At 41.3% G+C, this 17,736-nt stretch overlaps 1 protein-coding gene across 5 annotated transcripts in view; it reads left to right on the top strand.

Annotated features, from left to right (window-relative positions):
* The first annotated feature begins 1,388 nt into the window (after positions 1 to 1,388).
* The window catches only part of nrf1 (nuclear respiratory factor 1), a 52,760-nt gene continuing 36,412 nt past the window's right edge, over positions 1,389 to 17,736 (top strand). For 2 of the 5 annotated variants that reach the window (XM_048610254.1, XM_048610258.1), the window contains exons 1-6: positions 1,389 to 1,412; positions 1,991 to 2,228; positions 4,506 to 4,620; positions 6,839 to 6,965; positions 9,464 to 9,604; positions 17,466 to 17,624. In XM_048610254.1, coding sequence (XP_048466211.1) covers positions 2,003 to 2,228; positions 4,506 to 4,620; positions 6,839 to 6,965; positions 9,464 to 9,604; positions 17,466 to 17,624 — 768 coding nt within the window. In that variant the 5' untranslated portion in view covers positions 1,389 to 1,412; positions 1,991 to 2,002. Of the gene's footprint in view, positions 1,413 to 1,988; positions 2,229 to 4,505; positions 4,621 to 6,838; positions 6,966 to 9,463; positions 9,605 to 17,465; positions 17,625 to 17,736 lie in introns of those variants that run through there. The other 3 variants (XM_048610256.1, XM_048610257.1, XM_048610259.1) reach the window with 2 other exon arrangements.

Raw genomic sequence — 17,736 nt, 5'->3', positions numbered from 1 at the left:
CCTTCTCAAGGGTGAATAGGGATAGGCAATAATAAGCTTCTTTCATCAGCCAAATAAATAAAAATGACACTATTTCTGTACACATACACAGCTATTCCTTCCCATTGTGTCTTTGAAGTGCACTCATTTTTTTGTATCTTTTGCACATATGCAAAGAATGATCACTCAAGTCTGATGTGACAAGATGTTGAGCTGGTCTCAAGCTTTTGACACTGGCTGCTCAGAAGCCACAATAAGCAACCCTGAATAAACTGCCTCCAAGATGCATAGTTACTGTTGCATAACATTTCAAACTGTTAAGCTTTGAGATCTGATCAGATACCAAATATTTCTGGGAGAGGTGGACCAATTTCTGAACCATTTGTGTAAGTTTCTATTTTGAGATGTCTGGTGTAGTTTCACATTGTACCCTTGACATCTAACAGTCACTGCAGAAGAATTTTCATTTTGGGAGCAATTGAGAAATTCTGCCCAAGTTCAAATTGGAATTGACCTAGTTAAATTCATCACTTAAAATGTTCAATGAAAAAAATTAAATCAGCACTGATTGACATGACTGTTTTAAAAACCGTAGATTAGCTGAGATAATTGTGGAGCCATGTTCCATGATCTGTTTTCAGACAGAATTGCTTGTTCTTCCACTGACCCACTGCCATACCAGGGACAGTAGATTGGCCTTCAAAAGCTGAGATTGAGTCCATTATTGTATTACTCACACTGGCTACTAGATGTCACTATTGAGTAAAAACAAAAAAATGTAATTTTGCTAAAATTTCATCCTGTTCAGTCCTCTGACTTGTGAATGTAGTGTGACTCATTCATTTAAATAAAATGCCCAACAACAGAAATAAACTCAGAACTGAGAGAAAGAGTTAAGTAATGTTTATAGCTTAGCAAGCCTATGTAGTGTGTAACTCAGCCATAGAACAAGGATGGAAACGTATTCCATAATCAGTCTGCGTCAGTGCAATAGAATCCCTACAGCATAGAGACAGGCTATTCGGCACATCAAATCCACACTGAACCTCCAAATAGCATCCCACCCAGACCTAAACCCCTACCCTATCCCTGTACTTTCCATGGCTAACCCACCTAGCCCACACATCCCTGGACAGTACAGGGCAATTTAACTGGGCCAATCCACATAACCTGCACATCTTTGGACTTTGGGATGAAACCTGACCGCCTGGTGGAAACCCACACAGACATGGGGAGAAAGTGTAAGCTCCACAGACAGTCACCCAAGGGCAGAATTGAACTCAGGTCCCTGGCGCTGTGTGGCAGCAGTGTTAACCACTGTGCCATCCTGTGGATTGTCTTGAGGTGCTAAATATATGCATATTCTTCCTTCAGTTTCAGAAAATCTGCTGGAGAAATCCGTTGCAGAACCAAGTGCACTTGCCCTGATTGAGGTCAGCTACCTGAACACAGACTGATTATGGAATATGTTTTCATCATTGTTCTATGGGAGAGTTACACATTATACAGACTTGCTGAGCTATAAACCTTTACTTTAACTTTGTCTCTCGGTTCTGATTTTACATCTGTTGTTGAGCATTTTATTTAAATGAGTAAGTGTTGATGAAAAATCTGCCAGAGCTGTTACTGAGTTACAGTGAAGTATTTGGCCATGTTGGGTAATGCAGTTTCCTCACCTTCCTTGCAATAGTACTTCCTCCCAGTAATTCCTAAATTTGTTAGTGAAATTATTCCGTCCCCACCCAGATATATAATTCCCATCAGTCTTGCCATACAGATTAAATTTTAATGAATATATCAATTAAGTGATAATTGTCAATTATTATTGATGTTGGGGCAATTATAGAATTGTTCCTAGTTATAAGCACTGAGGCCATTATGTTACAGGCTGTATATATGTAAATATAAGCTCTTCTAGACTTTTTTAGTCTTCTTATAGGTTTTTTTTGCCAAGATTGTTCTGTTCTCATTGCTAACCTCTTCCTCCGTGTCCTCTATTTCCTGCCTGCAGCAGTAAAGTTTGATGGAAGGACACGGAGCTAATCAAAACCACGAGCACATGACGACTATCGAGGCTCACGCTGTTGCCCAGCAAGTTCAGCAGGTGCATGTGGCCACTTACACAGACCACGTGGTCCTGAGTGGAGAGGATGACTCCCCTTCATCCCCAGAGGAGACCTCCTTTGATGATTCTGATATCCTAAATTCAACCATCACAGACGAAGTCACAGCCCATCTTGCTGCAGCAGGTGAGACTTTGGACTGGGAGGGAGGGAAGCTCATGTCTTGCCTTCTCTTCTGAGTGTAAACATTAAGACTGGGTCCTTTCCATGCCAGTGGTTTATAACACATTTTGATCTTGCACCAAATGGCACACTTTCTTTTTCCAATTTGATCGTATTTCTTTAACTTACTATTCCTCCATCTTCCCCAGATTGTGGTTCCTCACTGGAGTACAGTTCTGGTGTCGTTTCACCCTCTGATACTTCCATCAGTCGAGTAGCACTTTCACCTGTTTGTCAGATGGTTTTGGATTCTAGTCCCACCAGAAATTTGAGCCCACAATCCAAGCTGACATACCCATTGCATTACTGGCAGAGTGATGTGCTGTCAGTCATTTGAATCAAAGTCCTATCTGCCTTCTCAGGTGGACATATAGATCCTAAAAGAATTTTGAAGAACTGGGAAGCTCTCCCCAGGGTCCTAGCTGGTATTTACCCCTCAGTCATGACAGAACAAATTATCTGGTCATTTATTTCATTGGGAAACAGGCTGCTATATTTACTCAATTATAGAGGCGACTTCAAAAAAGAGTAAAATTGGCTGCAAAGCTCTTCCTTCCCCAGAATTGCTGTTCATGTGTTGGTGCATGGCCTGTGGATGTTTTCTAACTTCACAAACGGAAAATATCCAATTGAATGAAGTACGAGGAAGGAACTGGCAATGGATTAATGCCATAAGCAAAGGAGAAATTGCAGAAAGAAAAATAAAGACTCAAGATAATGTTGTGGATGGTAGATCCAGCAGAGGGTGCTATACAGCCATCAGAAAAACAAACCTACCTCTCGGTGTCTTGAGGCAGCGAGACTGTGTCTAACATACAAATTCATCGTTATGTCGTGTTAACCAGCTAGAATCAAGGAGAAAGTCACAGATTCAAAGGGAGTCACCAATAATTTTTAAATCCCTTTAAATTAATTTGGACTTTTTTTTTCAGTCTGGTTTTCCTTGTACTGAAGCTTGCCGCCTGTATCCAATTCCTTTCAGAAGATGCTGTAACCATTCTTTGTTTCTGTGATTCATATATTCACAGGCACCTTTTCAAGTCCCCACTTTTCACGTTCTGACTCTGGGCCATGAATGTGCACATGATACATGATATGGGGAACCAATCCAATCCTGCTTTTTCCCCAACATTCATGCATAGCACTGTCCATAAGATACACGAGTATTCTGGATGAAGACTTTTTGCACCAAGCCCAAGGGTACTGATGACATTGGCGGAAAATCCCAGTTTAGCCTCGCAATGCAAATTGACCATGGGGAGTGTATGGAATAATGTGGCTTGGTATTTACATCATGTAGTATATTTAACCACTGAAATGTTAGGGCAACATTTGTTTCATATTCTCCCACTTTTTAACTATATGTTGATATGACCTGCCTTTTACTAAATATTCAGCATTGTAGACATTTTGCATGTTTTCTCCCCCCCCAACATACAGCTGAGTCCTGGTGAGCTGCAGAGACCAGGAATTTTCCAGGTTGTCTGAAGCTGAGCATAGGCAGAAACATGGAAAATAAACTCTATGTTGGAGGAAGTGGCCATTCAGCCTCTGCCAGCTGCCTCCTGCCTAAACAGCCTAAAGATATTGCACCTAACAATCCTAAATGGAGCTCTGTATCCACTTCAATCTTCTCTTCAAATTCCTCCCCCTTCTCTATACAATCTCTCTCTTTCTCTCTCTCTCACTCACTCACTCACTCACTCACTCTCTCTCTCAAACACACACACGCGCACACACACACACACATTTGTGGGTTCGGATTGTACTAAGATTGTCCCCGGCATTTTCTATGTTACAACAGTGAATACACTTCAATAGCACTTCATTTGTAAAACATTGTAGGACATTTTGGGTTGAGAAAGGTGCAATTTACTTGGCTAAATAGCATCATTGTGCCCATCTTCAATGACAAAGCTCATTGTACCAGATGAGGGCGTATCTGATTTCAGCTGAAAACTTTCGGGATAGGAGTAGGAGGTTAAATTATTTAACCAAAACCAGAAAAATTGGGGATTCGGAATTATTTTATTCCGTCTTTTCTGGAAAATGGGATTAGAATAGCTAAGTGGTTATTTTTGATTGGCGCAGAGTTGATGGACCGAAGGGACTTTTTCTCCCTCTATGACTGCAATCTAAGCTGGTATCTCTGATGTTTGTTTTACTTTTCATTGTTTACTGGTTCCCCCCTTCCTTTCCCAAATGTGAATTCTCACTGACCTCTCGATACTCTGCTTTCAGGTCCAGTGGGAATGGCGGCGGCTGCTGCTGTGGCAACAGGCAAGAAACGGAAACGGCCTCATGCCTTTGAATCCAATCCCTCAATACGCAAAAGGCAGCAGACACGGTTGCTACGGTGAGCCTGCACTCCCAGGCCAAGAAATCCCAGCTCACTGTACTAATTTCCAAGTAAAAGACAACTATATAGGCAGGGGTCCAGGGCAAAGCAGAAAGAATGGAGCCCATGTGTCATGGTGATTACTCATGAGGAAAGATAAGAGGAGGGTGATCTCTTGAGGTGAGAAAGAAGGTGGTTAAGTGAGGTAGGGGGTTAGATGGTGGTGAAGGTAAGGGTAGAATCCCATCAAAGTCTAAAAATTACTGACGTAAATGTTATAGGTTAAGTCAGAGTGGAGACTATTTCCAAACACACTTAAGAAAATTGCCCCAGATGAACAAAGGAACAGGAGTACACCAAACCCTCAAGCCTTTTTCATGATTGAGCTTGTGCTGACATTGGAAATTTACTTAAAATAATTTAGAACAAATATTAAGAAATTTTTTTTATTTGGTGTGAGAGAAATGCTTAGGATGTTCTGCAATGCAAAGTAATAGCAGGAAAGACAGTGGGAATATCCAGATTGCAACATGATGCTGTGATGGGAGAATGCATGTAGATGTGATGTGTCTTGATTGGCCCAGTGACCTTTTCTTATATGATTGACTGATTGCTTTAAAAAACAGCTGATGTAGAATTTTACTTTTTTTTTCAAAGCAGCCCCATTGGTGTAGTTAGTAAATACACTGCCCAGAGCCTGGCCGTGCACCGGGAAGATCCCTGCTTCAAATCCACGTCTGTAACCGAGTGAGTTGATCTTCTGAGGTTAAGTCACATTGTTAGAGTGGAGGGAGTTTCACTCTACATCTATTGTCGAGCCTGGGAGTACTTAATACTGGAACCATAGACAGAAAAGTATTGCACACGGTAGAACTGTCACTGAGGGCTGTAAATGAGCAAATGGCTGGGACTGCTGTACGAATCTGGTGTGACCTATCTCACTATTCACAGCTGGCAGTGGAGGAAAGCTGGTCTATCTGTTGATTAATCTGCCCTGGTGTCATTTGAAACTTTTGTTATATATTTCAAAGATCTTCTAACCTTAGTTGCCATGGATTGAAGGAGATCTATTTATATGTATCAAAAGAGCCAATAGGCAAACTACACAAAACGATATTAGCTCTCAGTCATGTTTAGCTTTCCTCTGGAGGTCTGAGTTTTATTTTCCAGACCGCTCCCTGTGCCAGTTGTTTGTGTGTTTTCCACCTGTGGTGCATAATTTTAAATCATTTTTGTTTGTAACACTTTTATTTGATCCTTTTTTTTATACTTCAAACATTGGTGAGCATCAGTAGGCTATGGCCGTGGGTGTCTCAGATTAGCATGCATCTCCTTCTCCCAACAACCAAGGTCATGATCAGGAGCTGCAGCCTTGGATATTCCTCCTACCCCCATGCCTTTGGACAATGAGCTCGAGTATAGCAGCCCACCAGAACTCTGGTAGAGATCAGCCAACTTGGCACAGACTGTGGATCAAACCCAGGATTTTCCTGACCTTCATGGCTAAGTACAGCAAAGGGCAGTACATTTATTAACAAAGCCATTGGAAGGGCCCCATGTTTTAGACATGTTATAGGAGCAGGGCACGGGGACCCTAATCTGCATCTACTTCCTGCTGTACCAGAATTGTAGGGTTTTGCATCATGTTTGAGGCTTGATTGAAACTCAATCTGACAGATGTATTCCTTTCAACCAAAATTGCTGCAGCATTAAAAGATACAAGTTTTTACAGTATGCAGGTAGTATGCAGTGCAAGCTCACTGAGATTGTTGGTCTTGCTGAGCCAGTAAAACCTGTAGTATATTGTCCAAAATTCAGATCCATTAAGATTTTTTTTTTCCTGCCTCTACCCTGTCACTAAAAGGTACTGGATATAACACAATTTTTGTTGGGCATTTTTTGGAGTAAATTAGTCTTAAACTTTAAAAAAAGCTTACTTTTTCTGTTGTACTTAGGGTAGTTGGAAAGTGGAGCTAAACCTTTTCTGACCCATTTTGCTTTATGACAATATGCTCTGGGCATGTTGCGGTTAAGGAGTTGAGGATCACAGTTACTACGCTTCTGGGCTGTCAAAAATATTCAGGATAGGCCACTATTGGGAGACAGCAAATCTGTGTCCTTTATACTAATATGCCTGCAGTATGTCAGTAGCCAAAGTGAAACTGGCATTGGGTTTTTTGTCATGAAAAGAGGCTTTCATCATCTCATCGGAGTTTATCTATTCTCCCTCCCTTAGGAAATTACGGGCTACGTTGGATGAATACACAACTAGAGTTGGCCAGCAGGCAATCGTGCTGTGCATCTCGCCCTCCAAACCTAACCCCATTTTTAAAGTGTTTGGAGCTGCTCCTCTTGAGAATGTGGTAAGTTGTGAAGGACCTGTGTGTTTTTCTCTTTTTCGTTGCCACCATTCATTTTAGGTTTTCTATCAAGGCAGCCAGGTTCACAACCAGAAGGGCCAGTGATTTGTTTGCAGATTCCTGTCCTTCTGGGTTCTACGTGGGGCTGCAATGCTGTGAGATCTGCATCCTGCCAATCCCACTGTGTGTCTATAGATCACACTGATGTCACCGCACCTGCGGGTATCTCTAACTAGTATTCAGTGCTACCAGGCCTCCCCTACAGGAGACATTGTAAGTAATAGGACTTGTTCTGTCTCCCCATGACCACCGCAGGCCACCATCCTGTACCTCTTCATACCTCTTTTATAGAAGCCTCAAAGCCACCTTCTTGCCTACATTTGGTGTAAGGTTGGCAATGGGAGAATGACAGGAGAATGTCCAATTTATCTGCTTTTCTCTTTGCCAACATTCCCCTGAACATGTTCTACGGTTCAAGTCTTACACAGCCACATACAGCTGTACTTTGGGACCCATTTTAGAACGTGCCTGTTAGCATCACAACATACCCTGTTTCTCCCCCACCATCCAAAAAATTAGTTTTCTAACCTACTTCCTCCTCCTCCTCCACCACCACCTCAGAGAGGGGTGCTAATGCTTTTGTAATACACCATGGAGCGAATCCATTCTGTCTCTGAAATAAGCAACCTGGAGGGCCACTCAGGAAAAAAAATGTGAAACACTTCATGCTGCAAATTAACTTTGAGCTGACTGCTCGATACCCTCTTCTCATCTGCCATTGGGTCAGGTTATTATTACCTCTGAGTAAATCCAGGGGAGAGGGTTGAATGTGCCCCAGGCTGTTTTGCTGTGGGGGCTGGGGATTATTCCCTGTAGAGCAATTGCACTTTGATGCATTTCAGGAAAACAGTGCAAGATGCTGTTGGTCATGGGTAGGATTGTATTGGCAAATGAGCAGGAAGGTGTGAATTTACTTGTTGAGGTATTCCCCTGGGGAGCTGAAGCCAGCATCTGCTTTCTAAAGAAAAAAACACACCAGACTTTGCTATTAATTGGGGTGTGGTGAACGTTAGTGTTCAGGCTGCAACAAAACTTGGAATCATTGACTATTTTACCCAATATATCAAACATGGTTATTTTCTTTTTTCATGATAAATATAAACTTGTGCAGTTGCTCACTATCCGGCAGGCTGCCATTCAAATACAGCTTCAGTTGAGAAGTCCACTCTGTCCAATATCTTTAGTTTTTCCTCCCCATCTTTCAACGATGTACAAAGCCTGCTGGAACGTTCCAGCTTTGTGTAATTTAGTACTGTTCCATTATGTTTACTTTAATATTTTTAAAGATATTTCTTCCTTTACTGAGAGGATGTGTTGGATGGTGGTGCATTGTTGTTTGTTCACAGAATGTGGGCATTGCTGACTAGGCCAGCATTTATTGCCTATTCCTAATTGCCCAGGGTCAGTTAAGAGTCCACCACATTGCTTTGATCTGGAGTTACATGTAGGCCTGACCAGGTGAGGATGGCAGATTTCCTTCCCTTAAGGACTGTAATGAAGCGGGGAGTTTTTATGATAATCGACAGTGGTCGCCATCAGCCCAGATCTTTATTCCAGATTTTATTGAATTCAAACTTCACTATCTGCCATTTTGGGATTTGAACCCACATCCCCATCAGCCTAGGGTTCTGGATTGCTGAAGTCCAACCAGTCCATGCCAAACGTAATCCCAACTTAAACTTGTCCCAACGGCCTACTCCTGGCCCATATCCCTCCAAATCTTTCCTATTCATGTACTTATTCAAATGTCTTTTAAATGTTGTAATTGTGCCCACATCCACCATTCCTCAGGAAGTTCATTCCACATGCGAACCATCCTCATGTCTTTTTTTCAAATCTCTCTCTGCTCACCTTAAAAATGTACCCTCTAATCTTAAAAACCCCCATCCTAGGGACATTACCACTATACATTCCTTGTGAGCCAAGATTGAGAATTCTGTTTGGGGTACCTTTAAGACTGGCCTAGTCTACCATGCAGGCAAGGAAACATGTCACTTCTTTTCTGACCCCTCATGATGCATGTGCCAGAATTGGAAGCTAAATGCATGTTGGCATAAGTGTGATGATTAGTTGCTCATGAGCAATAGATCATCAAATTATGTAATTCCTTTAATGTGCACAATAGTGGGAAGAAGGTAAGAGAGCTGCGTGACCATCCCTCCTTGGAGATATTTGTCCTTCAGACACTGACGTGGCTTTTCAGTGCGCTGCTGGTAATTGCTGTCCTTTGGGTTTGGTCCAATTCCTGGTTGCCTGTGCTGGTTAGTAACTTCCCTGTCCTCCCTCATCATCTTCTCTCTGAATCACAGCAGCAGATGTGACCATGTTTTGCTAACACAGCTCATTGCTGTGGAGCACCTGCAGCAGGCTGTTGCCTAGCGTCTGTTCCCTCAGTTGCCACCCTGCAGATTGTTTACCCAAAACTTCTGCCTTTCCCACAGGTACGCAAGTATAAAAGTATGATCCTGGAAGACCTGGAGTCGGCACTGGCAGAGCATGCTCCCACTCCTCAGGAGATTAATTCTGACCTTCCACCACTGACAATTGATGGAATCCCAGTCTCTGTGGATAAAATGACACAGGTGAGCTGAGCCTGTTTTGCATTGACAAGACATTTTGGGATGAAGAGGAGGAAGTGGAGCAGAGTTTTCTGAAAAATGCAACACATATCCTGATGAGAAGTTGATCCAATGCTCTTATTTTCTGCTATTCATCTAACGCCACCTGCTCTCCACCACATGTTCCTTCTTCTGAATAGTGTCAATTAATACGTTTTCAGCAGCCCTAGTTATCTCTCCTTCCCTATGGCTTTTTCTTTAACCAAGATTTTGAAAGCCACTTTAACATTCCCTTTCAGCTGTGAGATCAGTCAGAACAGACAGATGATTAAACATGGGGCCTTTTTGCTTTATGAGTCTCAGTACAGTCAGATGATTTAGGTCCAAGCTCCACACCAGGATATGAGTGCATGACCTCTGCTGATTTGTGCTGCAGCTCTGAGGAAGCATTGCATGGTTGGAGGTTTTATCGTGTGTGTGAAACATTTAATCCAAGGCCTGTGTGCTGCCTCCTTTGACTCTAGTCAACATTATAGAACCCGTAACACCATTCAAGGAATTCACCCACTATCCTGGCTAATGTTCCTCCTTCAATCAACAACACAAAGCAAAGCAAATTAACAGCAGCGCTGATGATACTCAGCATCGTCTATAACAAAGTTTGTTTAATTAACTATATGGGTTATATAAGATGCATTCCAGCAACTCATCAAGCATCTTTTAACAGCCACTCCCAAACTCTTGACTTATACCACTGAGAAGGACACAGGCAGCAGACCCACGGGAACATGACCATCTGCAAATTGTTCTCCTATCAATACATCATTCTGACTTGGAACTATAATGACATTCGTTCAGTATTGCTGGGTCATAGTCCTGGAACTCCTTAACAGCACCTACATAAGATGGAACACAGTGATTCAAGAGGCAGCTCACAACCACCTTCTTGGGTGCAATTAAGGAAGGGCAACAAATGGCCATCCTTGCCAGCGACACCCACATTTCACAAAAGATTTTTTAATAAGTTGAGCGTGTTATTGTGTACATGAAAATAGAATTGTAGATTTTACTTTATTCATTAATGGAATGTGGGTGTCTCTGGCTTGGCCAGCAGTTATTGCCCATTCCTAATTGCCCAGAGGGAGTTAAGAGTTAGCAATATTGCTGTGGGTGTGGAGTCACATGTAGGTCAAACCATGTAAGGATGACAGATTTCTGTCCCTGAAAGATATTCATGGACCAGTGTCTTCACAACAATCAACAATGGTTACCTGACCCCTTTAGGCTATATTGAGATTTTGGTGAATTCAAATTTCACCATCTGTGATCATGGGATTCGAACCCAATAATTTGAGGTCCTGATTAATTACTTTAGTAACATTACCACTATGCCGCAATCTTTCCCACTACACAAAAAGAGGCAATTCAGCCCATCATGTTTAGATATTTTCTAATCAACCTGTTCAGAGATGTTATTACTCACGTCTAGAGCAGGTGGAACTTGAACTCGAGCCTTCTGTCTCTCACATAAGGATTCTACCACAGCACCACAAGAGCCCATCATATCTAAAGCTGTCCCTTTGGTAGAGCTATCCAATGAGAAACACCCTTCTGCTTTCCCCTGTATTCTTTGAGGCTCAGGGCTTAGCACTGCTGCCTCCCAGCACCAGGGACCAGGGTTCAATTCCAGCCTCGGGCAACTGTCTGTGTGGAGTTTGCATGTTCTCCCCGTATCTGCGTGGATTTCCTCCCACAGTCCAAAGATGTGCAGGTTAGGTGGATTGGCCATACTAAATTGCCCGTAATGTTCAGGGATGTGTAGATTAGGTGGGTTAAAAGGGCACGGGTCTGGGTGGGATACTCTGAGGTTCAGTGTGGACTTGTTGGGCCGAAGGGCCTGTTTCCACACTGTAGGGATTCTATGACTTCTATGACTTCTCCTTCAAGTTTTTGTCCAATTTCTTTCTGAAAGCTATTGGTTTTCACTGCCCTTTAAGGCAGTGTATTCCAAAATTAATTTATATTTTCATAGCACCTTTAATGTAGTAAATATCCCATGACACTTCATAGGAGTATCATCAAAAAAATTTCTAACCAACTTGAGAAGGCCAATAACCTCATCCAAGAAGTAGATTTCAAAAAGTGTCAGGAATACACGGTCTAGAGAGATTAATGAAAAATAAAAATGGGCACAAAAACAGTAGGCTCAGGTGCATATGGGCAGCCAAAAAGTTTTTATGGTCTCTGGGAAATACCTTTACATGACAACTTGTAGTGAGATTTTATTTCGTCCTTGTTAGGAGTGGCTGATTGCAGGTTATACAACATGTGGATCAACCTTTGAGGGACTTTGAGTTAAGAAACTGGACTGACAAGAGGCATTATTTAATTTATTTTATGCTCAGCTAAGGTTATGTGACTGGGAAATGCAAATTAATAGTGGAAACATTGACTGAACTGTTTGTCTGATTCCGTGGAGTTGTAATGGATAGCTCACTGAAACCATAAGCACTTTGTGTGACAGTAGTAGAGAAAGTAAACTAAATCTTAAGGTTTCTAATTGGAGGGGGTAGAACACAATTTCAGGAAATAATCAGGAACTTGTGCAAATTACTGATCCATTGCTCAATAAATCCTTCATGGTACTTCCGTTGCTACCATCAAAAACTGCCTCAAAAGCTCCCAATTTGACCATGTCTCCAGTCGCCTTCCTGAACTTTCATGTTTGTGGTGCTTGCAAAGTTCAAAAGATGTAACCAAACAGAAGCTGAATGACTCAATTCTTGATTTGGGTTTGGCAAAGGAGGGGAGAAGTATCCTAGAGTACCAATCTTGATCACTCACTATCCAACAAAAGGGACAGTAGCAACTTATAGGGCATATTGTGAAAACTGAGAAGGGTAATGATTAACTTCAAGTGCACATAGATAGGCAGCTGCAAAGTATGGTACTTGATAGATAAAATATAATGCCTAGGAGTGTGAAGTGATGCATTTTGTTAGGAAGAATGAGGGAAGGCAACATGAAATAAAAGATATGATTGCAGAGGGTGTTCGGGAGCAAAAATCTGAGGGTCTCTGTGCACAAATCCTTGTAAGTGGCAGGACAAATTGAGAAATTAGTTACAAAGGCATACAGGATCCCAAGCATTATAAATTAGGGCCTAGTATATACAAGTAATGAATTCATTGTGAAACTTTTTAAAACATTGGTCAGACCTCAATTGGAATCCAATTCTGGGCACTGAACTTTGGGAAAGATGTGAAGACTGTAGAGGGTGCAGAAAAGATAAAAGAGAATGACTCCAGGGATTAGAGTCTTAATTACGTGGATAGTTTGGAGAAGCTGGGGCCCTTCTCCTAAGAGAAGGTTTAGACGATATTTGAACAAAGTGCTCAAAATCACAAAGGTTTAGATAGAGCAGATAGAGAGAAACTCTTCCCTTCAGCAGATGGGTCATGAACCAGAGGATACTAATTTAAAGTAATTGGCAAAACCAACAGTGAAATGAAAAGCGTTTTTGTAGTGAATGGTCGGGATCTGAAATGCACACTTTAACAGCTCGATTAGCTAACTTCACAATTGTCACCATAAGGAGTCAACACCTTCACAAAGACACAGGAGGGATGTTCATAACTGTGAGGTTGGTCCTGTACAAGTGAATGCTTTCAAGTGCAATAGGAGAAAGAATACATTGTTTGGATAAAGCAGAAAAATGTAAGTTTAAGACATCTCTTCAGCTGCTACTGCCTCTCTCCCCTCTTGCATGCAATAAATAACTGGTGCGAAGCGCAGAGGGATTTATTGATGTATCTGAAGCATTGCAAGCTCTCACTAAGGCTAGATTCACTGGGCAGTTGATAGCTTCTTCAGTTGAATTGTGCTGAAACACACAATTAATAGGCAAGACATGTTTTTTAAGCTGAGATGTCTTGTGGGAAATGAACTTGTTGCTGGTTGTCTTTAGATGGCACTTGTGGGCAGGTGTGCCTTGTGCACATGTCATTCCTAATTTCAGTAGTTCCTGTGTCTAGCAAATGCCAGCAGCATAATTCTGTGTTTTATTTTCCTTGTTACTGAGCAGGCCAGGTGAGGCGGTTGCTGTGAGCTTCTAATTAGTACTTTGGGCTGAGCCAGGTATGATGCTGCTCTTCACTGATTGTGTCCCTGTGGATTATATAAAAGGACCCTCCTAATAAGAGCTTCAAGCTGCTGCAGCCCCTGTGACTTCCAATGCTATAATTAATACCATCTGGAAACTAGCCAAAGGATCTTGGGAACAGTTAAGAGGAGGAGATAGTTTGAAAAAACCCTGTAAGGCAGGTTACTGTAAGTAGTTCTCCATTAGCAGTTGAGGTCTGTTCATTCCCAGAAGTAACCATTTTGTGCCAAAAAATTCTACTGCGCTAGATTCAAATGGAAGTTAGTCTCTGCCTCCCTTTGCATGTGTGTATGTGTGAGTGTGTGAGTGACTTGATGTGTATTTTACCACATCTCTGATGCATCTCAGTGTGTTTCATGTACACTACATGACTTTGAAATGCCGAGATAAGGAAAGAACTGTGGATGCTGGATATTTGAAACAAAAAAGGAAAATGCTGGAGAAACTCAGCAGTTCTGGCAGCATTTGTAGACAAAGAAAAACAGAGTTGACATTTTGAGTCCAGTGACCCTTCGAAATGTTACAGACTTTCTCCGGCACTTTACGTTTTTGTTTGAAATGCAGAGACTTGTGTACCATTAGCAAATGCAGTGGCTATTTTGCACACAGTCAAAGCCAAGTAGAGTATCTGATATATAAAAAATTATAACAAAACACTAGTTCAGGGTTATTAAGGTCAGTTGCAGCAAAGCTGCGCTGTTTCAACTAACAGTCACCAGGCCCTTTGTCTTACTGATACACCGAGTAGGTCCTGTTATTTGTAAGGCAGTAAAAGAGCTTGAATGCACATTTTTGACTGGAGGATTCCTAATGGCGGAGGAAGGAGCTGACATAATATAAGGAAACAGTTAGGTTATAATGAGAGATTTATACAAATTCTGGTTTCTCTAGAATTTAGAAGGTTAAAGGAGTGATCTGTTCGAAGTCTTCAAGATATTAACAGAAACTGACAGGATAAATAAAGATACGTTATTTCCACTGATTGGGGATTTTAGAACTAGGGAGCATAGTCTAAGAATTAGGGCTAGACCATTCAGGAGAGATGTTATGAAGCACTTTTACACAAAGCCTGGTAAATGTTTGGAATTCTCTTCCACAAATGGCTGTGGGTACTGGATCAATTGTTAATTTTTAAACGTGAGATTTTTTGTTAAGCAAAGCTATTAAGAGATATGGGTAAAAGGCAGGTATATGGAGTTAGGCCACAGATCAGCCATGATCTCTTGAATGGTGGAACAGGCTTGAGGGGCTGAATAGCCTATTCCTGTTTATATATTCCAATGAAATTGATACGTAATGAAATATTAATTGCCAGAGTGTTCTCACCAGTTTTACTCTTTTTTTTGTGTTTTTATTGAGTTGTGTATGATGTTAACAAGGCTACATTAATGTTATCATAAATTGCCCCAAGAGATTGGTGTTTCTCTGTTGGCTTTGAGTAATTACTTTTAAACAACTGAATGGCATGGTAAGAGTCAACCACCTGGACCAGATAGATAAGAATGATGTTTCCCTTCATTGGTGTCAGGGCACTTTAAGAAAAATTGGACATGAACCAATTTACTGAGGCTGGTTCAGGACCTAGATTTGGCAACTTAGTACTTTTCTGGTCTCTGTGTCTTGGCTATTAAATGAAGAAATCTGGAGAACCTCTGGGGATCTCAACTATGTTCTTCAAAAATCTGCATTCCTTCCACTTCTGTTTCAGCTCCTCTCTAAAAGTTGATTTCTTCCTCCCGTGGGTGTTTTTCAGCTTGCAACAAAAATGGTCAGATCCTTTCTGAACCCATAATGTCAGTCATTTGCCATTGTTTACTTACCACAGAACGATTTCCACTGTCTAGATGTGGGTGTGCATTTTCTGTAATGTATATAAATATAGCATTTCTAACTGCTTGGCTGGATAATTACCTCACAGGTTTGTGAGAAATACCGAACCTGAGGTTTTTGCCACTGAACCTGATGTAATGCAGTGACAGTCCCAGATCGCTGATTGTACACTGAATTAAAGGATAGCAATTGATAAAGTGGAGAAAAAAGTGGCCTTCTGGTCCTTCCTTTAAGGTAGAGTAAGCTGATGCAAGTTAATAGCTGAGGTCTCGTGGAAGGCCTGTTGCTAATCTCATCAAACTCACCCCTTTACAGTTCCATAGAGGGCAAGCCTAGAATTGATATTGCAGTCATGCTTTATTTGATAGTCTCAGTCACACAGAGGTAGGATTTGTTGAAATAGGAGAGAACCTGTTCCCAATAAGTGTCCATTGATCGCCAACTGGAATTGTTTTTGTACGGATGTTAAGTAAGGGCCGGGTCAGGTTTCACTATGATATCTCTCTTTTCGCACCCTCGTAAAAGTCTGCATTACCCTGCCTACACTTATACAATATGTTCACGTGAATATGACATTTGGGAAAGATACCAGGTGATGATTTACCTGCCCTTAACTAACATCTTTTAGACAGGCATATACAAGGGTTTAATTTGTGTCTTTCTAGGTGAGCCATCAAGGGTATTCCAAAGAGTTCATTCTATTGCATCAACCGGTTTTCAAAAGAGATCCCTGTTAATAACATGCCACCTTGTGCAGGTTATAAGCGTCCAGGCCAATGTTTTTTTTCTTTTCCCCTCCTCTAACAACTTGTCATTCTTAGTTAACATATAGAAAGATCTCATAATTGCAACACCAAGAGACAAAGGGGAAGAAAATGGAAAGGGAGTAGCAGAAAATGGAAATGATAAGACTAATGCCACAACAGGACTATGGGGCACAAGGTTTTAGTTCCTTAGCAGAAATGGAAACAGTGTTTGGACAATCTATTTGGATTACACATACATGATCTAAATCTAATTCAATTGGGGTTTCACTGTGGTCTGAATATAATTAATCTATATAAATCAATGGTTCAGGCACAGTGACAAAGATACTGCTGATGCTGGAATAAAAACAGACAATATCTGTGAAGAGAGAAGCAGTTAACATTTCAAGACAATGACCTTTCATCAAAACTGAGAATAGGAAAAGTATTTTAAGCAAGTGAAGGTGGCAGAAGTGGTGTTACTGAAAGAGGAACAAAAGGGATGATGAGTGAAAGATTGAAAATAGGAGAGAGTTGGTAGTGCAGGACCAAAGGCAGTGGTTGTGCATTAAGTAAAGAAATAAAAGATGTGTCCAGAGGAGGTATGAATGACAGAATAATGAATATTATTAATGGAGGAGACCATTCTTTTAAAACATCTTTTTTGGATGATAAAATTGTATTTAATTTAGTGTGAACTAATCTGTCATCACAAATAAATCACTATTCATATCACAAAAAACCCGAAGAAATGCGGATGCTGGAAATCTGTAACAAAACAGCAATTACTGGAGAAACTCGACAGGTCTGGCAGCATCTGTGGTGAGGAAGCAGAGTTATTGTTTTAGGTCCAGTCACACTTTTTCTGAACTGCAGAAGGATCACTGAATCCGAAACGTTAAATCTGCTTTCTCTCCACAGATACTGCTAGACATGCAGATTATTCATATCTGTCCACAAGTGGAATATATTCTGGTTCCTAATACTAACACCTTTTACTGGTACACCAAACAAGTTCATGGCTAATAGAATATAATACAAAGGGTTGCATGAATTCCACATATCGCTTAACCTTTAATCTCAGATGCTTTTATCCAGGGATCTAATTGACCAGGTGACAATTCTTCTCCATCTTTGTCTCCTCCAGGCTCAGCTCCGTGCTTTTATTCCGGAGATGCTGAAGTATTCAACAGGGAGAGGGAAACCTGGTTGGGGTAAGGAGAGCTGCCGCCCTGTGTGGTGGCCTGAGGACATTCCATGGGCCAATGTTCGCAGTGATGTGCGGTCAGAGGAACAGAAACAGCGGGTAAGTAGGTCTGTATAGAAGCACTGAAGGGACCTTATTATATTTGACAGTGGGAACTTGTGACCTGAAGCTGACTGTGGCAGATTGTAAGGTGATAATGAACAGCAGAAGT

This window comes from Rhincodon typus, chromosome 22 (assembly GCF_021869965.1).
Source record: "Rhincodon typus isolate 14 chromosome 22, sRhiTyp1.1, whole genome shotgun sequence".
Taxonomy (NCBI): domain Eukaryota; kingdom Metazoa; phylum Chordata; class Chondrichthyes; order Orectolobiformes; family Rhincodontidae; genus Rhincodon; species Rhincodon typus.
The sequence above is the reverse complement of the archived record's forward strand: the minus strand, read 5'-3'. Positions and strand labels throughout refer to the sequence as shown.